This window comes from Anomaloglossus baeobatrachus, chromosome 6 (genome assembly GCF_048569485.1).
Source record: "Anomaloglossus baeobatrachus isolate aAnoBae1 chromosome 6, aAnoBae1.hap1, whole genome shotgun sequence".
In the NCBI taxonomy this organism is placed as follows: Eukaryota; Metazoa; Chordata; class Amphibia; order Anura; family Aromobatidae; genus Anomaloglossus; species Anomaloglossus baeobatrachus.
In genome coordinates, this window is record NC_134358.1 from 184,211,424 (window position 1) to 184,236,571 (window position 25,148).

Below are 25,148 nucleotides of genomic sequence, written 5' to 3' on the forward strand. Positions count from 1 at the left end.
ATTTTTTCACATCTGAAACATTTTTGGCATATTATTTTGATCCCTGTGGTCAAACCTCCTCCAATCCCAAAAATAGGAGTGATCAGTCCCTTGGCTATAGCGTAGCGTGATCATGCACATGGGTCAGACCCCGACTGGAATGTGAGACTTGAAAAACTGTTTGTGATTAGTAAGGATCCCATTGGTCAACCCGACTACCCCTCCGCCCCTCGAAAAAACACAAAATAAATTAAGAGCCTCTACCTGGCCAAAAATGTAACACTGTGCGCACTGAGTATTTAATTGCAGAATTATCTGCACCAAATCTGTTCTCCTGGCCAACAAAAAACAAAATAAAAAAAAAAAATAATGCATTTTTTTGTAGTGTGGATTTGCTGCTTTTTTTGCATGTGTTTCTTGATGCATTTGCGGTGGAAAACAGCTAGCAAAAGCGTTGAAAGAATTGACAAGCTGCAGATTTTCTGCACCAAATCTGCAAGGGAAAAATAAACAAAGTGCACAAAGGGAACATCAGAATTCTCAGACTCTGCTGACATTAAGGATAGGTAAGCGATTTTGTGACAAAACCACACCCAAAAATGCAGTGTGTGCACATAGCCTAAGGCCCAGTGCCCACGCTGTGGAGTTTTGACGCGTATTTTCAGAAATCTGCAGTAAAATCTGCATGTCCATTGTGAAGCCAGCAAAGTCTATGAGAATTCAGAAGTGCTGTGCCCACGTTGCTTATTTTTCCCTTGTGTATTTGGTGCAGAAAAAAAAAAAGAAATCTGCACCAAATACGCAAGGGAAAAATACTCAACGTGGCACAGTATTTCTGAATTCTCATATTTTGCTGGCTTCAAAACTGACATGCAGATTTTGTTGTAGATTTCTGAAAATATGCGTCAAAATCCGCGTCAACATACGCAGCGTGGGCATAAACTGTTAATATGGGCATAAAGGTTATAGAATGCTGAAAAAGGCCATACCTTTATATCTCATATCAGATGCCTTGTTGAGATATCATCTTTTATCTCTATGTAAATGAGCTCTTCCAGGCTATGGGGAGGATGCTGCCTGGAAAATAACTCCGCCTCCAGAGCCAATTTTAAATTAAAGGGGCGTTTAAGGTGTGACGGCCGCTCTGCTCTGAATGCAGAGCTGTGTGTGATCATAAGGGTACGGTTCCACTTGCGTTTTGCACGGACGTGTGCAATCCGATAAAACATTGAACTGCACTCGCACCAGTGCAAAACTATAGGGCAGTGTCCATCTGCGACTGATTTCTCATGCTATATCGGTCTGAGAATTTAATTGCAGCATACTGCGTTTGGCAACGATTCTCAGCTCATGCAACCCCATACAAGTCTATGGGAGTGTGTGAAACATCGCACTGCACTCGTATGTCATCCAAGTGCAGAGCGATATATGCAGAGACAGGCCGGGGAGGAGATGGGGAGAAAGTGTTCCCTACCGCTTCTCTGCAGTTGTGATCTGATCGCAAGATCACATTAAAGTCGCATGACCCTCAGCTGACACGCGCAGGAGAGGGTCATTAGCATATCACTTTCAATGCCCTCGCATTCGAAGCTATGCGCAAGTGGAACCGTACCCTATAGGACACTTCTGCAGATGGCAATCAGCTTCAGCCTCCATCTCACCGGCAGACAGTGCAGCAACATTGTTGCAATGAAGCAGAAATCAGGGAGCTGCAAAAAAAAAAAAAAAAAAAAAAAAAAAAAAAAGTGTTTGAGATAGTGATGGGCAGTCCGGCTCTTTTTGGTGATCCGGTTCCTATGGCTCCATTCACCAAAAAGAGCCGGATCTTTCAGCTCGTTCTCGGCTCCTTATTAAACATGTGTTCACCCCAGGTGAACACATATTTAAGATTATAGCAACGCCGCCAAAGCCCCGCCCACCCGCGACTAAGCCCCACCCACTTAGAAGCGGCCAATTAGATTGCCGAGTAGGCAGAGTTTAGCCTCGGGTGGGCGGGGTTTTGACGGCGAAAAGAGCAGTTTAGATATTTTAGTGGCTCACTTTGATGATCCGGCTCCTGTCGTTCACAGCAGGGAGCCGGATCTTTGTGTCGGATCGTTTGCGACAGACATCACTAGTTTGAGAGGAGTCAAATTTAATTTCTCCTGTTCGGTGTCAGTTACTTCTCTCACACTGGTAACTGCCCTTATAGTTAAAATAATCTCTGGAGGCGGAGTTCTGTTAGGCAGCATACAACCCATAGCCTGGAAGAGCTCATTTACATAAACTGAAAAGATGATATTTTAATAAGACGACACCGGATATGAGACACAAAAGGTAAGACTATTGTCAGCATTCTATAAACATGTATGCCCATATTAACAGTTTAAAAAGGTCAAAAAGGTGACAGATTCCCTTTAAGGGATTTTCCCCATAAACAGTTAATTTTAGTCAATAGAGCTTGTAAGAAGTTCCACAATTGGATGGGTTTTTAAAAAAAAAAAAAAAATTCCTGTGCCAAGATAAAATTATCTATGTGCCCTGGCTATGTACTATGTAATGGCAGTGTCTGACCTTAAAGGGAGGTGGTCTGATCATACTACATCTCCTGGGCAGGGAAGCAAGGAAAAAAAAATATACGGCTATAACAGCACAGGATTGCAAAAAATTGAGGTAAAAAAATGTATATTTTATTTATTTATTTATTTATTTTTTTTTTTTTTAAATTCTTTATTTTAAAGACCGACTCGAGAACATACAAAATAACAACTGCTCCACAAAGAGCAAAATAACAGATTTCAAATATTTAACATTGACATGTAGCCCACCCTTCCTCTCCCCTGTACATATCTAGTTACTGCAACTGCTCGAGTCAGGCCCAGTTTAATCCTTTTATGAACCAACCCAACAAGGGTAGAATACAGAACATAGAAAGAGAGAGCAAAGCCCAAAAGAATTTAGAACAGGATAAGAGAAAGAGGAAGAAAGGGGAATGAAGGGGAGGGGAGAATAGGAGAAGATAGGGGACAAAGAAGTGAGAGGAAGGGAAAGCGAGAGAAGAGAGGAGAGAAAAAAAAAAAAAAAAAAAGGGGGAGGGGGGGGGGGGGGGGAGAGTGCTCCTCCAGAGCCTCACAGCAGCCGTGGAGCAGCGAGTAATCTGGCGTAATCCGCCGAGTAAGTGAACTCCAACCATGGGAACCAGGTCCTACGAAAACCTTCCTGACTGTCATTGAGAGAGGATGTCAGGTCCTCCATGTGCCTTAGGTCGTTAACCCTTGAAACCCACTGTGCCAGTGTGGGGGGGGGTAGAAGACTTCCAGCCAAGCGGGATGCACGACCTGGCGGCCATTACCAGAAATCTAAGCAAAGAACGCTTGTATCTATGAGCCGGGAGTTCCGAAAGCTGTAAGATAAACAGTTCCGGACCCAATGTCTCAGCCGTGCCGGTCACCAGTCTAATTACCTCCCTCACTCCTGACCAAAACCGTTGCAAGGAAGGGCAAGACCAAAAGATGTGCACGTAATCACCCTCCCCCGAGCCACACCTCCAGCAAACGGGATCGACTGAGGGGAATATCCTATGAAGTCTGGTCGGGACTCTATACCACCTAGTCAGCAGTTTGAAGTTGGCCTCCAACATTCTGGAACTGATCGAAGTTTTATGTGCCATCATTAGGACGTTGTTTCGTTGCGTGTCTGATAGGGCCGTCCCAAGGTCCCTTTCCCACTGCCGCAAATAAACCGGGGTGGGCAAATCTCCCGGGTCTGATAGCAAATTGTATGCCAGGGAAAGTGAGTGCCGCAGGGCCCCCTCTCCCAAGCACAATTTTTCGAATCTTGTGAGAGGCCCAGCATACCGGGCGAAGCAGGGAAGGGAGCTCAAGAAATGCCTCAACTGCATGGCCCTCCATCTCCCCAGGGGGTCCGGAGGCAGGAGACCACATATATCCGAAAGAGATAGCCAGTCACCCTCCTCTCCCATCTGGTAAGCTCTGAATCTGCCCCCCTGTACCCAACTCCGAAAAACTGGGTCCGAGAGGCCAGGACGGAAATCCGGATCTCCTATAATTGGCGACATGGGGGAAGGCAACGGCAGGAGGAGGCGCCGAACCTCTCCCCTCGAACAGCATTCCAGAGTAGCGCCAATGGTGGGGTGAGATCTCAGGGAAGCCGGGAAAAAACTCCCGACCCAAGGCATGGCCGGTAAATGTACCTCCGAGAAGCTCTGTTCCAGGGCGACCCATGGTTTCATCCTAGAGTGACGGCACCAGTCCAGAACCCTAACCATATGTGTGGCCCAGTAATATTTTTTCATATCAGGTATTCCCAGCCCTCCCCTACGCTTAGGTCTGCACAATAGGGAACGGGAAAGTCTCGCCGGCTTATTCGCCCATATAAATTTAGTATATAGTGAGGCCAATTCCTTGAAAAAAGAGCTCGGGATCTTAATTGGCAGGGCCTGGAAGAGGTAAAGAAGTCGTGGTAATATATTCATCTTCAATATTGCACACCTCCCAAAGCATGTGAAAAGACCCCTCGCCCAGTTTGCGCAGTCTGTTCTAATGGACTGCAGGAGAGGGAGATAGTTCAGCTTATATAGTAGGCTATTGTCCGCTGCCAGCTGGACCCCCAGGTACCTCAGAGAGTGATTAGCCCACTTAAACCCGAACGCAGATTGAAGCGCAATAACATGATCTTGGGGGAGAGATACATTCATAGCCTCCGATTTTGACATGTTAATTCTAAAATTAGAAAGAGAGGAGTATGTTTCCAGCTCTCTCAGTAAATTGGGCAGGGAGACCCGAGGGTTGGTAATAAAGAAAAGTAAATCGTCCGCGTACGCCGCGATTTTGTAGGTGGAACCCGCAACTGTAGGGCCAGAAATGTCAATGTTACCTCTAATTCGGCTAAGCAGGGGTTCCAGGGTCAGGATAAAGATCAGGGGTGAGAGGGGGCATCCCTGCCTTGTGCCGTTAAGAATGGAAAATCTATCTGAAAGGAGACCGTTCACCCTGACCGCGGCAGAGGGGTTGCTATACAGAGAGCATATCCACCTGAGCATCATCCTCCCCAACCCCACCTCCCGCAGAACCTCCTCCATGAATATCCAATTGACTCTGTCGAACGCTTTTTCTGCGTCGGTCGACAAGAGCATCAGGGGCACCCCTTCCGAATTAGCCCTGTGGATTAAGTTCAGCGCCTTAGTGGTGTTGTCCCTCGCTTCCCTTCCCAACATGAACCCAGCCTGGTCAGGGTGGACAATCCCTCCCAGCAATGGAGAGAGTCTCTCTGATAATATTCTGGTGAAGAGCTTCAAGTCTGTGTTGAGGAGGGAGATGGGTCGGTAACTAGAACAAGAGGTAGGGTCTTTACCCTCTTTAGGAATGACTACTATATTAGCGGCCAGAGAGTCTCTCGGCAAGTGGACTTTTTCGGAGAGTGAGATATTGTTAAAGGCCGAGAGAAATGGGGGGAGCAGCATGGAGCCCATCTTTTTGTAGTAAAGCAGGGGGAAGCCATCCGGGCCAGGGGCCTTACCAGTGGGGGAATTTTTAATTGCAGCCCAGTACTCCTCCTCTGAAATGGGTCTTTCCATGGCGTCCGCATCCTCCGGTTTAAGGTGTTTCAAACCGGAGTTTGAAATGTACTTCTGGATACGCTGCCGTAGTTCCGTCCTGGCCCTCTCCGACCGCCCCCCATCTATTGAGTAGAGAGAGGAGTAAAAGTCTTTAAAGGCGGAGGCAATGTCTTTCGGAAGAGTGGCCCACCTGTCGCCAGAAATGTGCACTCTAGGAACATAGCCCCTCGCCCTCTGGATCCGGAGGGCCCTAGCCAGGGTCCTGCCACTTTTATTGCCATATTCATAGAAATGCCGCCTGCACTTAGCTAGCACTCCCTTGGCCTTTTGATATAACAGGGACCTGAGTTCCTCCCTCTTCCTGGCCAGATTGACGCCCACGTTCCCTCCCAGAGACCCCTTATGTACTGCTTCCAACTCCCTTATGTCTGCTAGGAGAGATGTAACCTCAGCTTCCCGTTCCCTTTTCAGACGGGCCCCATGTTTAATGAATAATCCCCTCACAACACATTTGTGAGCTTCCCAAACAATGTTGGGGGACATCCCCTCCCCCCCACTACAGTCAAAGTATTCCGTCAGGGCCTCCCTTATTTCTTGCATTGTCACAGGCTCGTTGAGTAGCGAGGTGTTCAATATCCACTGACCCTGCCTCCCGATGGGACATTCAAGGGACAGAGTGACCGTGATCAGAGAAAGATATGCACTCAATTGAAGCATCCACCAGAGAGTGTAGGTCCCCATGTTTAATAAAAAAGAGGTCCAACCTAGAATAGCAGTCGTGCGCTGCAGAATAAAATGAAAAGTCTTTGTCTGATGGGTGCAGCAATCGCCAAGTGTCTATCAGTTGGTGGTCATGTAGTCCCCGTCTCATCCGCCGCAGCGTCATGTGTGGCATACCGGACACCCCTTTTGAACTGTCTCTCAATGGTTCCAACACTACATTAAAGTCACCCCCGAGAACCAGAGTGCCCTCCGAGAATTCCTCTATCTTCTCAAGGTACCGCAACAAGGTGGGACATTGGCCCGCATTAGGCAAGTATACTGCCACGAATGTGAATATCTGAGTAGCTATGCGTCCCTTGAGCATCATAAGCCTACCCAGGTCGTCTGTCTGAGAGTCTAACAATTCCCAAGGGAGCGTACTGGACATGAGGATGCTCGTTCCCCTAGATCTAGGATCAGGGGAGGGTGAGTGGTGCACAATGGGGTACCTTCTGTCCGAGAGTCTGTAAGGTTTAGCTTCACAGTAATGTGTCTCTTGGAGGAAGGCTACCTGGATTCGGTTTTTCCAAAGAAGGTTCAGCAGGATAGACCGTTTCTCCGGGCTATGAAGGCCCTTGACATTCAGTGAGCCCACCCGCAGTTCGGCCTGCCTCTGTTTCGCCATTCTCTGTCGCGAGACCCTAGAGGAGCAAACCAAAAAAGAAGAGGGGAAGGGGGAAGGAGGAGAAAAAAAAAAAAAAGAGAGGGAAAGCTGGTAAAAGGAGAGGAGGGGTAGAAAAAGTAGGAAGTAGCTGAGACCCTTTAGCAGGGGGAAGAGAGAAAGGCAAAAAGTTCAGAGAAGAGCACAAGAAAGTGGAAAAGCAGCAGGACTGCCGCTCGCAGAACCAGGGACCAGCCCAGGGACTACTAAGGAAAAGATAGGGACAAGAACTGACATGCAACCAGAGCGCAGACCCGCGCCCCTCTAATTAGCACTAAATGACCCCTCTCCCCGACAGAGAGGAAGGGTCAGCCGGTTGACCACCCACACACCCCACCACCCAGGATGAACTCGGTAAAGAAAAACATCCCCCCCCCCACCCCCGAACCTAAACTAGACATTGCCATATAAATAGAATTTTCAAAAACTTTAGACAATAAACTATGTCCAGAGAAAACTAGCCCAAGGCCAGGACTCCTGCTTAGGAGTCGTAGAGACGAAAGAGAGCCTCCCAGCTCCCCGTTCTTTGACTCCGTCTCCCGTCGAAAGCACCTCCGTCTCACATCCCGGACCACTCCTTCCTCCCAGCAGCATCCGGTACATGCCAAGTCCCTCAAGGGACCCCGCTTTGAGCAGAACGGGTGCCTCCCTTCCTCCTCCGCGACCCCGGGGGTGCCTGGGGTTCCCACTCCAACCAGTCCGGAATTGAGCAGTCTGGTATTCCCAGGAAGGCAAAAAGATTAGGAAGCTCTGAGTGCCTCCTCAGCAAAAACACGGAGTCCCCCTTGCGTACTATCAAATGGAAGGGATGGCCCCATCTATATGAGGCGTTTGCTTCTTTGATGCCAAGCAGGAGAGGATGAAGCAGGCGTCTCATATATAGTGTGCGGCTGGAGACATCAGGAAATAACTTCACCATGGCCCCATCCATCTCCACCGGTCCATATGACCAAGCTCCCTGTAGGATCCTTTCTCTGTCTCCATAATAGTGCAAACGACATAGTACATCTCTAGAGGAGGGGACTGATCTAGGGCCCGGCCTTGCGACTCTGTGAATTCTGTCGAAGAGGTAGGTAGCCTCCAAGGGGCGATCAGTGACCCGGTTGAAGATGTTTAAGACATTAGTACGCAGGAGTTCCTGGGGCCAGTCCTCCGGTATACCCTTCAGTCTGATATTATTTCTTCTGCCCCTGTTCTCTTGATCATCCAAGAGCAGGGCAAGGTCTCTGATGCGGGCATTGGATGACTCACAGTCTCTCTCAATCCTCTCCATTCTGCTCTCCAGGGACTCCTGAGCCTGCTCTGTGGCTTCAATTCTGTCCTCCAGTACCACCATTTCCTCCCTCAAGGCAGACAGCGCCATCTGCTGGGAGGATTCAATTCTAGCTACAACGTCCTCCAGATCTTTCTTGCTGGGGAGGGCCAAAATAAGCTCTCACAGGGCTTGTATGTCCCCCTGTGGGGGGCCAGCATGCATGTTGTTTAGTATAGCCTGAGGTTCCGTGTGCCCCGTGAGCGGGGGGGTCCCCTGTGTGCAGAGCATGGCAGGTATCCCCGGGTCTGGTGATCCCCTCAGGGCCCCCTCACTAACCACAGCAGCGTGCTGCGAGGCAGGCTGAGCAGCCTCCCCCCTCCTCCAGTCCTCTGTACCTGGGCCCGCTCCGTCCAGTGCCACCGCCGCCTCTGTCCTCCGTTTCTCTGCACCGCTGATCCCCTGCACTGCTGCACAGGCTGTGGGAGAATGCCGAGCGGCTCCTGGGGAATCCCCCGCTGGAGGACACCACTCGCCCGCCGGCGCCATCTTGCTCCGGGCCGCCTGCGGAGGTTCAGAGCCCGGCGCCGTCAGGAACCTTGTGAGGCTCCCCTGGGGTCTCTGACTCATCACCGGGGAGGCAGAAGCGGGCGCTACCCCCGGTCTCTTCTTGGGGGCCATCCTGGGTAAGTGGGGGCTGCAGGATATAATAGAATTAGGCTGTGGGCGCAGGAGCTCTGGGATCCAGCGTCCTCACGCTTCCATGTCAGGACACGCCCCCCCTTTATTTATTTTTAAAATCAGGCAGGGAAATGTTTTACCTCACAATAAGAATCAGCTATGATCCCGTGCTGTAATGTCTTTATACCTTTTTGCATCCTCTCAGCCCTTGAGACGTGGTATGATCAGACCATATTCCTGTATCGATCGTCAGACACAGCCATTACATAGTACATAGCAGGGGCATGTACCATATTTTTCCTTTTATAAAATGTACCAGATAAGGCGCACCCCAAATTTAGAGAGAAAAAAAAAAAATATGGGGGTCTGTGCTATAATCTAGTTGTGTCTCACCGGAGAGGGGGCGGCAGCGGAGGTGGTGGTGGAGCAGGGTTACAGGAGGCAGGGGCGGCGGTGGAGTAGGGTGATTCTGCGGGCGGTGCAGCAGGTGACCAAGATGCTTGATGCGGGTGCTGTGAGGCAGGAGGAACATCCAGAAACTATCGGCGCTGCGAGCTTCAAATAAATGGTGCCCGGAGTCAGCGCGTGCGTTGACTGAGCTACTGGCTCAATGACAAGCTGAGATCTCATCTGCGCAAGCGCCACCATCGGGCGCTATTTTCATTAAGTCCACTGCTGGTAGATCAATGGGCCGGAGGCAAACACCGACTCCATTTTCAGGATGGCAGCCCCTGCCTCACCACCCCGAGCAAGCACCAGCATGGCCCGTAGCACAGTGCACCGCCTGCAGTATCGCCACTGCCTCCTGAGACCCCTCTCCAGACACACCCCTCTTCTTGGTAAACTACATTCATATTATAATTTTTTAGGAGGAAAAGTGCATTTTATAATCTGAAAAATACGGTATATCTTCGCACAGGAACATCTTTTCTGTAAAGATTTAAGTGTAGAAATTATTATTCATGGATCGATTAAAATTAACTTTGATGGTGGGAAAACCCCTTTCAGAAAATCTGTGCCTAGGATCAACCCTACACAGTCTATATGAGCACGTAGGTCATAAAAATAAAATTAAATCTTGATTTCTTTGATCTGATGTCTTATCCAGAAAAAAAATCCATCTTTTTCTTATAATGTAAATGAGCCATACGTTCCATGGGGCAGCGGACACCGATCTCCCTGAAATTCTGTCTCCGGGGCTACTTTTAAATGAAAGGGGACATGTAATGACTGACAGTCACTGTAGCTGTGTGAGATTATAACTAACAATACAGCACAGCTGAGCTTTGAGAAGAGACCTACAATAGCAGATGGAGTTTGTAATGAGACACAGCTCAGCTAAACTGCCCCTCTCAAACGCCACCCTTCCCTCACACTGGCTGCCTGCGAGTTGGAAGCTGAAGTGTTGGGCTAGTTTCACACTTGCGTTGGGCGAAATCCGCTGGGTCCGTTGCTGCGTCGTTTTGACGCATCCGTTATTTTTGTGGTGTCAGCAGATGCAACGGATCCGTTATTTCACAGTAATCAGTTAGCGGATTCCTGTGAAATAACGGACCGTTGCATCCGTCTGGCGTCCGTTAGCGTCAGTCTAACGGAATACGTCGGCTGTTTTTTTTTCTTTTTTTCATTCTGGGCATGCTCAGTAGAAATTAGCGGAATCCAGCAGCGGATTCCGTTGTTAAGCACTTCGCAACGGAATCCGCTACCATAGGGAACCATTATAAATTTTAATGGAAGCAACGGAATCCGCTGGTTGGCGTCATTTTGACGCAAGCATTGAATGTTACATTCAGCGTTGCTTCCGCTCGGCGGAAGCAACGGACCGTCGGCAACGGAAGCAACACAGGTACTTTTCGCACAATTCGTCAACAAAGCAATTCTATGGAAAACAGCGGAATCCGTTAACGGATTCTGCTGTTTCCCAAGACAGCGGATTGCGGCAAAAAAAAAAAAAATAACGCAAGTGTGAAAGTACCCTTAGTTGTAGTTTCACACAACCCTGCAGTAAGATCAGCAGAGCAGACTGTGAGACATGTAATGACAAACAGTGGGCTCTCCTCACTGAGCTTTTGCTCATTATTAACACCTGTATCAGCTCTTCTTATAGAACGGTCAGCGCTGCATTACTGCCTCTCCTCCCACACTAGCTGTGTGAGATGAAAGTTAAAGAACAGTTTGTAATCACACGTATGTCTGCTCTACTACAAGCACTATGCAATCACATGCAGCTCTGCAGCCAGATCAGGGAGCAGACTGTCATTCATTATATGTCTCACACTGGTAACACCTCCTTTCATTTAACGTGAGCTCCAGCACCAGATCCTCAGGGAGATCTGTGTCCGGCCTAGAGATTTTTAGCTCGTTGATGTGGATTTCTCTGACAATAGACATGGGATTGCAGATATCAAGATATAATTTTATTCAACTTTCTATGACCTGTATGGCCATGACGAAGGCTTAGCTGTATTGATCCTATTGGCGAAATCCCTTTAATACTCGTTATATCACACTTTCATGTAGACAGTCTACAGCAATATTTTGTAAGGAAAAAAACAAAAAAAAACAAAAAACCATCTGTTCTGTTTTATTCCCAGCCACTTTTTTACCCTCTATAGATGGATAATTGAGTTTTAGTAACGGACATAAAAATAATAATTAAATATAAAAAATTAAAAAAAAAAAAAAAATAGATGTCATTAGACAAGGGTTTTGCCAACTATGTCTGGACCAATAGAGAAGACCCGCTCTGTCCATCTTGGAACATAAGTATTTACTGGTTGCTCCTCACAATTATATAATAGTGGCTCAAGTATATCCCTGGCGGTTAATGCCATGCCGGAATATATGTCAACTTGGGGAAGTTATGAACAAACTCACAAAAACAGGAAAAGCAACTTCCATATTTCAATCTCACACGACTGAGCACACAACAGAACATGAATGGTCTGGAAACATTGTAGATGGAGACAAGATTAATAATAAAAAATTAAAAATACAGAACGTTGCAAGCTGGAAATATGCAACCAATCAATCAGCCTGACATTCTGAATGAGAACTGTAAGTGTCGGGTGTAGAGAAGACTGTACCAACTTATCAGACGTCAGTCTGAGAGATCGGGCATCCTGAGTAGTCCGCATAAAAGATAAAAGTGTAACATCCGGTTAAACATCTTCAGAATATTTGTTGGAATGATACCTAACCAACAGAACGGAAATACAAAACAAACGTACCGTTTTTGATCCTTAGAGGAAAAAACAAAACAAATAGCAGCCTCAATTAGGAACATGACGACCCCCCAAATGTTCTGAGATGGCATTAGGAGCAGACACGGATTGTATCCAGTTTTAAGCGCTTGCCATAGCCCAGGATTAACATCTCTCCCAGTGACAGCACTCAGGGTTTATTTTAGGGTGTCCATAGCTACACCCTCACAAGCACCTTATTATGTGAAAAGTCAAAGAGCATAACATTTCCAACAGACATAAGCTCCCGTTAATAGGATTGAAGCCAACCCAACCGGAATGAGATAAGGTTTCCAGAATAACCACCTTTTTCTTTTTCGTTCCGCTTCGTGCATCTTTCGCTTCATCTTCTGCACTGTATTTGCAGTGTTGGCTTTTCTAACATCCCGGGCTCGTCTCTTCAGTGAGCTGCAATGTAAAGAGAAAATCAGGACGCTGTGAAGGGAGATCCTGCAGCACAAATCAGCCGTTTCTGCAGATTACTGTCCATATTCAGTGCGGTAACCAAATAAAGGTCTTCTTTCATAAGATAATATAATGAAAAGACTATTAATAGCGAGGACAAACGCATTATAGCATTAAAGGCAGCCTGTCTACCCTCCAGACAGGTCTTAGGTTATAATTGGATTGCCCTAGTATGCCGAGCCTTGTGCATCTTTTCTTTTAACCATGTTGGACCATTGTCCAATAAGTGCCTTCAGTGTCCGCTTCGGTAGGGGCACATCTCTAAAGAAGTCCTCCTATGAAGTTATTTTTTCAGTAAATCTGGGCAGGTCGTGTATTTATATATTCCCCTACCACCGTTCTGCTCCTCTTCTCAGTGACGTCACCACTCTGCAGACTTCACGGGTCACGCTGCGGTCTGTGTGACTTGGAAGGGTGTTTTACAGTGTAAGTCTATGGAGCATCAGAACGGGTCTCCATAGGCCTACAGTGTAAGAGTAACAGTGAAAGCTCACACAGAGCAGAGAGTGAGCCGGATAGTCTGAAGTGAAATGGCGTCACTGAGAAGAGGAGCAGAACTGTGCTGGATCCCAGAGAAAGTGTTGGTGAATATATGAATACAGTCACACTAAACTACATACACAGATTTAATGTGGGGGGGACACGTAACGGGAGCATTTCTTTAACAGGGGCGAATGGTGATAGTTTTTAACTTATTCATACATTTACAAAAAGAATAGCAGAGGAACAACTCAAAGCAGAGGTGTAGGAAGAATGTGTCACAATTGTTATTTTTTGGGGGAACTTAAGTATTTACTAAAACACAGGTCATGAGAGTTAAGTCCTTTTCTAAAGAAAAAAATTAAGGATTGCTAAACAAGAAAAAAAAAAAAAAAATTAAAAAAAATCTCACTTACTATACAGCCCTGGAAACTTACATCTCAAACTGAGACAACGTTCAGATTACATTACTCAGATTTCTCAGTTCATTGTTTCTAAAAGAAATCTGTCAGCAGGTTTTTGCTATGTAATCTGAAGACCGCATGCTGTAAGGGTTAACACAAAGGTTAAAGCCATACATCTCATCACGCTATGTAGGTTAACCTATAATTTTGTTTTAGCTTCAGTATATTATCACTGCCCACTAAGTCAGCTGGAGGTCAGCTAGTCTGTCAAGCTACCTGCTGTGATTAGCAGCTCTCTACCTATAAACTTTGTAGAGAGCCTGGTGTGTGCAGGGGCAGCTTTCTGAGCTCTGCTACATACCAAATCTAATCTGTGTCACAACTGCTGCGCCCAGTAAACCAAGTGATACATCATTGGATTCAGAGTCTCTTTACCTACTACATCATGTGCCTCTCAGATGAGGAAGCAAAAATCTGGTGACAGATTCCCTTTAAGCAAAGTTAATGACAATGCATTTCTATGACATGCCAATCACATGGTTGAGTGAAGTCATCCACCTTACTACTAACAAGTAACTTTTATAATAATGCGCATATAATTTGAATGGGACCAATATACGTTTGTAAAACACTTATAAGCAGGTTTTTAAAAATGATTATGGGTGCATTCATATGCACAACCCACTGCCATTCAACAGACTGATCAAACATCCATGTGCACAGAAGGATCGTATGAATGACTTGGGGTACCGTCACACTTTAGCAACGCTCCAGCGATCCCACCAGCGATCTGACCTGGTCAGGATCACTGGTGCGTCGCTACATGGTCGCTGGTGAGCTGTCAATCAGGCAGATCTCACCAGCGACCAGCCCCCAGCGATGCGTGGAAGCATGCTGCGCTTGGTAACTAAGGTAAATATCGGGTAACCAAGCAATGCACTTCCCTTGGTTACCCGATATTTACCTTGGTTACCAGCGCACACCGCTTAGCGCTGGCTCCCTGCACTCCTAGCCAGAGTACACATCGGGTTAATAAGCAAACCGCTTTGCTTATTTACCCGATGTGTACTCCAGCTACGTGTGCAGGGAGCTGGCACTGACCGCCTGAGAGCGGCGGACACTAGTAACCAAGGTAAATATCGGGTAACCAAGCAAAGGGTTTCGCTTGGTTACCCGATATTTACCTTGGTTATAGCTTACCGCAGGCTGCCAGACGCCGGCTCCCTGCACATTCAGATCGTTGCTCTCTTGCTGTCAAACACAGCGATGTGTGCTTCACAGCGGGAGAGCAACGTCCAAAAAATGAACCAGCACTGTGTGTAACGAGCAGCGATTTCACAGCAGGGGCCAGATCGCTGCTCAGTGTCACACACAGCGAGATCGCTAATGAGGTCACTGGTGCGTCACAAAAACCATGACTCAGCAGCGATCTCGCTATGTGATAAGTACCCTTAGTGCAATTGTTCTGTGCTCATAGACGGTCATTGTAGTGGCAGAACACCATCTGTTTACATAGAACAATGAGCTGCAGAGAAAGATTACTTTTAAGCAGACTAAAATGTATTTCTCACAACAAATGGGCATTGTGTTTTATCAGGATGAGTGTTCACCAGAACTCGTTTTTTGATCGGCCAGAGTAAAGACAATATAAGGAAGGTGTTAATTTTGTATATTTGATAAGCTGATCAAATATCACAGAGCTGGGTTACCCTGGAATCCTCTGCCATCTGTGCTAAGATCCATGTTTATGAGATGGAAGGAGAAAGGCACGCATTGTAGTCAGTTATTTCTACAGTGTCTGGCTTAGAATTTGGAGGGTTCCTATATAAACTGTGGAATATGTGGACTAATAGACCTAGGTTCTGATTTAGCCCAATAAAGTGACATGGAGTGTCAGACTTTAAATAGGGGGTTAGGGCACCTCTGTGCTCCTGACCTATAGGGGTAACCTGAAATTAGAGATCAATCAACAGAATAGGAGATTAGTAAGTATAGATTCTGGGAAAAACCTTTAAGCATTACACAACTCCCAATGAAATCAATGGGCTATCTGTGTATTTTTTGGATGTGACTATGGCTGACTGACGAGGCTTCTGAAAGAAAACTCTACTGTATTAGATTTGTCTAATATTGCATTTAAAACAACCTGACATCGCCTATTACTGACCAGGTATTACATATAAGAGGTATTACGACTAACATGACTGCACTGAGTACACGTGTAAGTGTAAAAAGATAACCGTATTTTTCGCTTTATAAGACGCACTTTTGTCCCCCCAAATTTTGGGGGAAAATAGGGTGTGCGTCTTATAAGCCAAATATAGGGGTGGGGGGGTGGGGTGGGGTGTAATATATATACACACACACACACACACACACACACTGCAGGGTCCAGGGGAGGTGGGGGCAGCTCTGGAACGCTGCTGGGGGCAGGTGAACGCTGCGGGCTGCAGCTTTTGATCTCCTGCTCATATATGCACAGTCACTGTCCATCACCATGGTGCTGAAATCATGGCCCCCATGCTGCTGCTCATCCTAAAGTAAAAAAGCTTTACTTACCCCCCCCTCCAGTGTTTCTCCCCGGTGTCCCCTGCTTCCACTGTGATTAGGCACGCAGAGATGAAGTCACTCTGCTGTGCCGATCACATGACCGGCACGAGAATGGAGGAGAGCAGAAGCATGGAGGGAGACAGGAGGGAGGAGATCAGCGCTGGAGGAGGTAAGGAAAGAGTGTTATTTTACTATGGGCAGCAGCATGGTGGCGATATCTAACACAGGGGAACGTGTGCAATCCATAGGGGGCCATAGGCAGCACAGGGGAACGTATGGAATCCATAGGGGGCCATAGGCACCACAGGGGAACGTGTGCAATCCATAGGGGGCCATAGGCAGCACAGGAGAACGTATGCAATCCAAAAGGGGGCCATAGACAGCACAGGGGAACGTATGCAATCCATAGGGGGCCATAGGCAGCACAGGGGAACGTATACAATCCATAGGGGGCCATAGACAGCACAGGGGAATGTATGCAATCCATAGGGGGCCATAGGCAGCACAGGGGAATGTATACAATCCATAGGGGGCCATATGCAGCACAGGAGAACGTATGCAATCCATAGGGGCCATAGGCGGCACAGGGGAACGTATAAAATCCATAGGGGGCCATAGGCAGCACAGGAGAACGTATGCAATCCATAGGTGGCCATAGGCAGCACAGGAGAACGTATGCAATCCATAGGGGGCCATAGGCAGCACAGGGGAACGTATACAATCCATAGGGGGCCATAGGCAGCACAGGGGAACGTATACAATCCATAGGGGGCCATAGGCAGCACAGGGGAACGTATGTAATCCATAGGGGGCCATAGGCAGCACAGGGGAACGTATGCAATCCATAGGGGGCCATAGGCAGCACAAGGGAACATATGCAATCCATAGGGGGCCATAGGCAGCACAGGGGAACGTATGCAATCCATAGGGGGCCATAGGCAGCACAGGGGAACGTATGCAATCCATGGGGGCCATAGGCAGCACAGGGGAACGTATGCAATCCATAGGGGGCCATGGGCAGCACAGGGAACGTGTGCAATCCATAGGGGGCCATGGGCAGCACAGGGGAACGTGTGCAATCCATAGGGGGCCATGGGCAGCACAGGGGAACGTGTGCCAGCACAAGGGGGCTATATTCAATATAAGGGGGCCATATCCAGATTAAGGGGGCTAATTTTAGGATGGGGGCTATGAGGGACATATACCCTATATGATTTGTTAGACGGACACTGGCATTATAAGATGGACCCCATTTAACATTAAAAAAAAATAAATTCTCTTTTCCTTCACCAAATTTGGGAGTGCGTCTTATAATCAGGTGTGTCTTATAAAACGAAAAATACGGTAAATAAATCCAACAAAACTGATCGAAGACCAATACAAACATATTAAAGATATGAATCCAGGAGTGTTTAAATGCAGCGTAAAGAAGTGCTTCTGTTCCAAAATTATTAATTGCAATTCTAAATATATAAAATCTAAAAGCACGGTATAAATATACAATATCAACCAAAGGCTGTCCTGTAATTCGTATGCAGCCTCATCTCATATACAGCACAATGGGATCAATGGTGCTCTAAAGAAATAAATAACAAATTCTGTAATTTATGTGATCAACTGAATTTGCGGTGTTTAATACACTGGCAACACCACACAAATCATGCGATTCTAGATGAATGGATATAGACATAATACTAAGAGTGGATTTTTATAACAAAGCCTTTCACGACATCTTACTATTAAACAGATCAGCAATTTTGATGTTGTTAATGTCACTCCTCTAGAACAAACAAGTCAGGATAATCACAAGAGAAAAAACTAAATGTGAAATAATCAAGCTGGATATATAAATTGCAAAGTCTGCATCTGGACGGCCTCAATGATGTAGTTGAACAGGTTTGTCCACTCAATCATTGCGTTGTTTTTCGTAGTGTCTATAATACAGCTACAAAATGCTTTTTTACTCCGTTGTGCCGCACATTGTGGTAGTCTTTAGGATTAAAAATTATATCTTTCAATACTGGTCTACTTACAGTATAGCTATTTTTTTTATAATTGATTTTTTTCAATATAGATGTTTACTTGTATATATTATTTAATATGTGTTTGGATTTCCCAGTAATTATAAGTCTGCCTACTGAATTACGGAGATCTGAGATATAAGCTCATTGTATGAATGGTTTCCTGACACTTGAGGAAAGCTGTATACTGTCGGAATGCGTGGTTTATGTTTGTTGTTATATTTATTTTGTATAAATTTGTATGTTATCATTCATGGTGAAGAATTCAGCATTTTTCATTGGGGAGCGCCTGTTGCCTAGATCTTATAACCCCATTCTCGCTCTCCTGGAACTCTTCCTGGAGGTTTATACCACCGTAACCAGGTCGGCTGCACCCATTTTGCTACGTACATGGAGTTGTGCCCTACCTGCACAACCCGAGCTGGCGAGAGGCTTTCCTTTCAATCATCAAACATTTACTACACGCAGAAAAGTGCTACGCTCTCCCTTTTTTATTCTCCAGTTAGAATACATTTGTATGTAATGTAATGAAGGTGAATCATTGGGAAAAGACTTCATTATAACCAACCACTTTGTATCTATAGAACAAAAGGAAGACAATGGGAGACAAATCATATTGTGAATCATCTTCTACTTGGCTTTCCTACCTTTGTGTGTCACCATCTGCCACTGCCGGTAGATTATACAACTCTGAATTCATCTCACTTTGCTCCTGTCCTCCCGTAGAGAGTCTGTTACCATTGTAAACGTCATCTGTCTGCTTGTTGTCCATTTTTGGAGACCTGTCTTCTCTGGAAGATTCTTTACATGAAATCTGAAGTAAAAGGCACCAAGGTTGTATTAGTTATTTCATAGACTTTGCACTCCTTTTAGAGGTTTAGACATTTCCCTTTAATCCAAGACATATTGAACGGTGGCGGTTAACGATTGACCCCGATATTCAAAGGGTTCATCGCCAACAAAAAGTGAAACGCAGGACTTGGATATTTAGTCAGTGCCACAGATTTTGCTTGCAATAGAATTGAGCATGCTTACAAGCCTTTCCATTCAAACTCATCCTAGCTGGAGTCTTGGGGTACAGGGCTCTATACAGACGATTAGCATCTAATTAATTATACCCACACTGATCTAGCATTTATCACCAATCCAGATAAGCATGCACACAATAATCCCGATTCCATGAAAATAAGCCCTAACATGATTTTTCAGGAAGCTTGAAAAAATCCTACTTGAAAAATAAGCCCTAGGTACAGTTCAGTAAAAAAGTAAAGTGATCAGGCAGCTACCGCTATACAAGTAAATATAATACAGGAGGATACTCACCATAAACCGCCCATCAAGGAAAGCAGACACCGGCGAAAGAATAATAGAATCCAGAATAATAAGGGTTGGCTAGTGCCAGGCTCTCACATGCAGATCAGGTAGTACCGCTGGCATCTCAATTTTTTTTTTTTTTTACATTTCTGGGACAAGGTGCCATTTTGGTGTGACAACAAAACTGCAGCGTGTGCATGAAGCCTTATAGGTAATGTATACAGTAGTATCAATTATGGCACCCTGGAAACACATTACACGCCACAATTATAAGGCTATGTGTGCATGCTGCATCTTTGTGGTAACCACAAAAATGCACGTTTTTGCCGTGTTTTGGGGTTTTTTTGGACACGTTTTTACCGCAATTTTGCCCAATGTGATGTTTTTAAGTCAATGATAGAAAGAAAAGATAGATAGAAAGAACATATAGAATAGATAATAAAGAACAAATAATAGGTAACAATAGATAAAAAGACATAAGAGAATAGCTTGGTAAATAGAGCGATAGCTAGCTTGGTCAGCTGTTTACTTTTTTTTTTTTTTAACCAAAAAACAAGACATGGGGTCCCCGACCCATTTTTCATATCCAGCACAGAAGCAGCTGTGGGCTCCAACCCTCAGCTGTACCTTGGCTGGTTATGAAATATAGAGGTGATCCAATGCTTTTTTTTTTTTCTTTTTAAATATAATTAAAAAAAACAAAACAAAAAACAAAAATGGATGCGCCAATTCTGGCGCTGGACATGGCTCTTCCCGTTGCCCAGGTGCGGTGGCAAATTGGGGTAACAAGGATTTAATGGCAGCCCAATGCTGCCACTAAGGGCGGCGTCACACACTACGATATATCGGGTGATATGTCGTCGGGGGTAACGGATTCCGTTACGCACATCCGGCATCGTTAAAGATATCGTAGCGTGTGACAGCTACGAACGACTGAACGAGCAAAAATACTCACCTTATCGTTGCTCGTTGACACATCGTTCATTTTCATGAAGTCGTTCCTCCTTCTGCGCGCTGGCTGTTCGTCGTTCCCGGGGCAGCACACATAGCTACGTGTGACACCCCGTGAACGACGAACTGCAGCTTACCTGCGGCCGCCGGCAATGCGGAAGGAAGGAGGTGGGCGGGATGTTACGTCCTGCTAATCTCCGCCCCTCCGCTTCTATTGGGCGGCTGCTGTAAGACGTCGCTGTGACGCCGAACGTCCCTCCCCCTTCAGGAAGAGGATGTTCGCTACCCACAGCGAGGTCGTTCAGGAGGTAAAGTACGTTTGACGGGGGTAAACTACTTTGTGCGCCACGGGCAACAAATTGCCCGTAACGCACAAACAACGGGGGCGGGTGCGATCGCTCATGCAATCGCACGATAAATCGTTGCTTGTAACGCCGCTTTAAGTCTTAGATTAGTGATGGCAGGCGTTTATGAGACCCCCCCATCACTAATCTGTAAGTGAAAGTAAATAAATCACAAATACTCAAAAAATCCTTTATTAGAAATAAAAGACAAAAAAAGCCACCCTCTTTCACCATTTTATTAACCCCAAACACCCCTGCAGGTCCGACGTAATCCACACGAGGTCCCACGGTGATTCATCTCTGCTACATCTCAGTCACAGCAAGCGGCCATAGAGCATGACTGCCCGTTGTGAGCTCCATGCAGTGACTGAAGGAAGCCACATGATCAGCGATGACGTCATTCAGGGTAGCTGCAGCCACATCTTGAGTCCTCCACCTGAGGCGCGCAATCGGAGGGACATAACAAGTCATGTGCGGTCACAGGTGGAGGACTCCAGCTGTGGCCACGGCTAACCTGAGTGAGGTCACCGCTGATTGCGCGGCTCACTTCAGTCGCTACGTGATGTTCACAGCAGGCAGTCATGTTTTATGGCTCTCACTGAATTTCAGATGTAGCAGTGGTGGAGGCATATATATTTTTGCTTGGGGGCTCCCTAAAACCATGGGTATCCCCAGCCTGAGAATACCAGCTGCCAGGCTTTATCTGTGCTGGTATCATAATATGGGGGGATCCTAAGCAAATTTTAATTTATTTTACTATAGGATATAGACCCGCCCACTGGTGTCTGGATTGGAAGCCTCTTCTGACTGTAACCAATCACAGATGCCGGTGGGCGGGGAAAACAGTGGATATGTAAGAGACTAATGAACTGCCTGGGAAGAAGAATGAAAGACGCGGGAGCAGTGTGACAGCCGCCACGGTGAATTGGTAAGTATGAAGCGCTTACTCCTACCCTTTGTGCTGGATCCTAGCCAGATACCAGGGAACCATTCCCCTGTCGACACTGCGTCAGCGGGGGATTGATCTGCCAGTCCTCCGAAACGCAGGAACAAAACGCAAAAAGAATTGACATGCATCTTTGTGGTCACCACAAAGATGCAGCCAAAAAAAACTCAACATGCTCACAGCAAAAAGGAAATCTCCGACTTTCCTGGGGAAGGAAATGCATGCAGTTTAGGTACCAAAACGGCACCCGAAAAATGCGGTAAAAAAAAGCAGCATATGCACAACACCTAAATGTGGCTATAAATCAAACAGCATTGAAAAAGACCTATTCACAAATTATGGATAGTCATGAATACATTATAAAAGTAGGTCTTTATTACTTGTATCAAATCTCACAAAAGTTGAAAACCATCAATAAAAAAAAACCAAAACATGCCTCTAATTTATTCATGACTAAATATAATTTGGGAATAGGTGTTTTCTTTTTTTACATGTTTCCAGCAGTTGTCTGGACACACTTTGTTTAGTGGTTAATGTAGATTGCTGTTTTACATGGAGAAAGGAAATGGGCTCTCAAGAAATTCATGATGGAATTCATGGTCTGCAGTGTAATGATTATGTTCCAGAACATGTGAGAACATGAATAGATTTGAATAAATGTTTATTTTCGTTAAAGAATAGATGTACATATTTTGTTTACGGGTTGGGGGGGGGGGGGAACCTACCCCATCTTTTCAACCCAAAAAATATATGACCCTGTTTTAACTTTTGGGTCAACATGATACAAGGTCACACTGTCAATTTCTCTTGCTTTGTATCAGTGGGCATCTGTCCTAACATTCTAGGATACGTTTGTCCGTGTAGCATGGTGATGGCCATTTTAGTTCTTTAGCGATTACTTCTCTAGACACAATGATTGTGATTTGCTTATTAAACGCATTTAGGAAATTATTTATGAATGACATTTCCTTTAGGTATTAATTTTTTTCTATTCACAGAGAACCCCTAAACCCCATCCAGATTTGTCTCACATGGGCAAGACTCATTTACTCTACATTCCCACACAAATCTTCAAATATGAAGGAAAATGTGACCGTTATGTGGACTTTGTAACTTCAGATATTTTAATGCCCCACTTAAATTTGTAAAAAGCCTGGGCCATGAGCTCAGTGCTGTACATCTTCACCCAATAACAATGGCGAGAGTGTGATAGAGGATAATGGTTATGGCATCAGCTGCTCCCAGGCCAGTATGGAGAATGGCACAGGGGATGTTAGATTGCCCCTAATGGATCGGTTTACACAATTATAAATACCTAGAAAATGCAGGCAAATAAGAACTTACCATGATAGACTTTGTCCCCTCTATTACTGCCATGTAGGAGAATCTTAGTTGACCTGGCGTCTGTATTAGGCCCATTCTGTAATGCCTCATGTCCAGCAGCACCTTTTTAATATCCACAGTAGAAGGATCCTTTCGTTTCTCCATCTAACAGGAATAGTAAAAAAGCATTCAACGCATGTCTGTTACTAGCTCGCTACATCACAGCCAGTTTAAAATGTGCGCCAGTAACACCAGCCTGAAGAAGAACTACACTAAACGAATATCCATTAAAACCTAAAAATGGAGCAAAAATAAAAAACAAAACAAAAACCAAAACATACCAAAATAAGACAGGTGTCCACTAAAGAAAAGGTCCCCGACCGTCCTATGCCTGCACTGCAATGTACAATGGAAGGCCCATATTCAGGACCAAGGGAGCCAGAGTTACGGACTTCAAATAAGAAATCAAGGAATGATCCTGGCGATTCCGGTACTCCAAAATCCGGCCACGTGGTATAATGAAAATGATAGATTTCTCTCGTCTCTGAAGTCTGAAGGAAAAAAAGCAGTACGATTATAAAGGCACTTGTGCCATCATAAGAAACAGCATGAAAAGGTGTTGTCCACTACTAGTACAACCTTCTCATTCCACAGGTTTCCCACTAGTAAAATAAAAATGCCTATACTCCGCTCTGGTGATGGCACGGTTCCCAAGGCTCATTTGAGGTTGTGACGTCATGTGAGCCTTGCGCCCATCACCGCTGGCTTCTCTCACCTCGCCTTCGGATGCCGGAGTAATCAACAAGAAGTGAGCGGCAGATGCAACTCTCACTTACTCTTGGTTAACTCATTTGTGTGAAGGAGGCTAAGCATGCAGTGATTGGTCGCAATCCTCGTGTGATGACAACCTCAAGTGAGCCGCGGGAATGCGCGCAGACACTGCTGGAGCCACAACCCCATCGGAGGAGAGAATAGGCTTTTTTATTTTAATAGGAGGAAACATGTGGCATGAGAAGTAATTGTCCTAGAAGTGGACAATTCCTTTAAATGTTCTAGTTAGTATTACATACATAATGTAGAGCACAATCTTACTTACATTGATATTTTGTAGCTGTAACACCCGAACTGTGTAATTGGGCTTTACATCCTCAGATATTAGTTTGACACATAGCCCTGTTTCTTTAAAAAGAAGTACTTCTGCATCTGGAGTAGGCCAATACTGTGCACATTTTACCTGTTCCAACAAAAATAGAACATATGTCACTTTAAAGGGGTATTCCCATCTCCAAGGTAAAAAGGCATAGTGATGATCATTAATTGCTCAGAGTGTTATTCCCACCTACAAGATCCTATCCCAATATATAGTACGTATTATAATAATAGCAAATACTCCAATTACAAATGTACTATAGTTCTCCTGATGTAGCCATGTCTCTTACCTCATGTGCAGGGCAAATTTGTTTTTGCTCTCAATTTTCATGAGCTCAAGTCAAAGAGCTAAAGACTTTTTCTATGTACACAAAAATACATTTTCTCTCAAATATTGTTCACAAATTTGTGTTAGTGAGCACTTCTTCTTTGCCGAGATAATCCATCCACCTCAGTCGGTGTGTGGCCAGCCTAAGGCACACCTGTACAATAATCATGCTATGTAATCAGCAGCTTGATATGCTGATGGAGAATTTCTCACTAAGGGTATGTGCCCACGATCAGGACTCATTGCATCCTGGACGCAGCGGGTCCTGACCTGCGGGGCCGCGAGTCTCCTTCTCAGGAGAACGGAGGCGACCGAAGCTACTCGTACCCACGATCAGGGTTCGATGTGCTACGGTCTCTCGCTGCGTTTTCCCTAAGGAGGACGAATGCGAATCCGCAGCAAACAATTGACATGCTGCGGTCTGGAAAGACGCACTGCGGGTCAGTGTTTGCTGTGAAAAAAACAAGCACAGTGGGCACAGGATTTCTAGAAATCCCATCCAAAATTCTTGTACTGTACAATGCAGCGTTTTGGACGCAGCAAAAAACACACTACATCCAAAACCCTGCAAACACTGATCGTGGGCACACCCCATAAGGCTAGGTTCACACTTCCGTTTTCCATCAGTCACAATCCGTCGCCTTGAGGAATTACGGTATCCTGCAAAATATTTTGCAGGAATCCAGTTTTTCTCCATAGACTTCTATTAGTGACAGATTGTGACTGATGATGCTGCGTT

General features: G+C 45.6%; 1 protein-coding gene across 2 annotated transcripts in view; it reads right to left on the reverse strand.

Moving 5' to 3' along the window:
- The window catches only part of PTPN2 (protein tyrosine phosphatase non-receptor type 2), a 112,868-nt gene that overhangs the window by 20,328 nt on the left and 67,392 nt on the right, over nt 1–25,148 (reverse strand). For both annotated transcript variants that reach the window (XM_075316404.1, XM_075316405.1), the window contains exons 5-9: nt 24,029–24,166; nt 23,274–23,483; nt 22,954–23,097; nt 18,702–18,868; nt 12,441–12,542 (exon numbers count right to left, since the gene is read on the reverse strand). In XM_075316404.1, the coding sequence (XP_075172519.1) occupies nt 12,441–12,542; nt 18,702–18,868; nt 22,954–23,097; nt 23,274–23,483; nt 24,029–24,166 (761 nt within the window). The remainder of the gene's footprint in view (nt 1–12,440; nt 12,543–18,701; nt 18,869–22,953; nt 23,098–23,273; nt 23,484–24,028; nt 24,167–25,148) is intronic.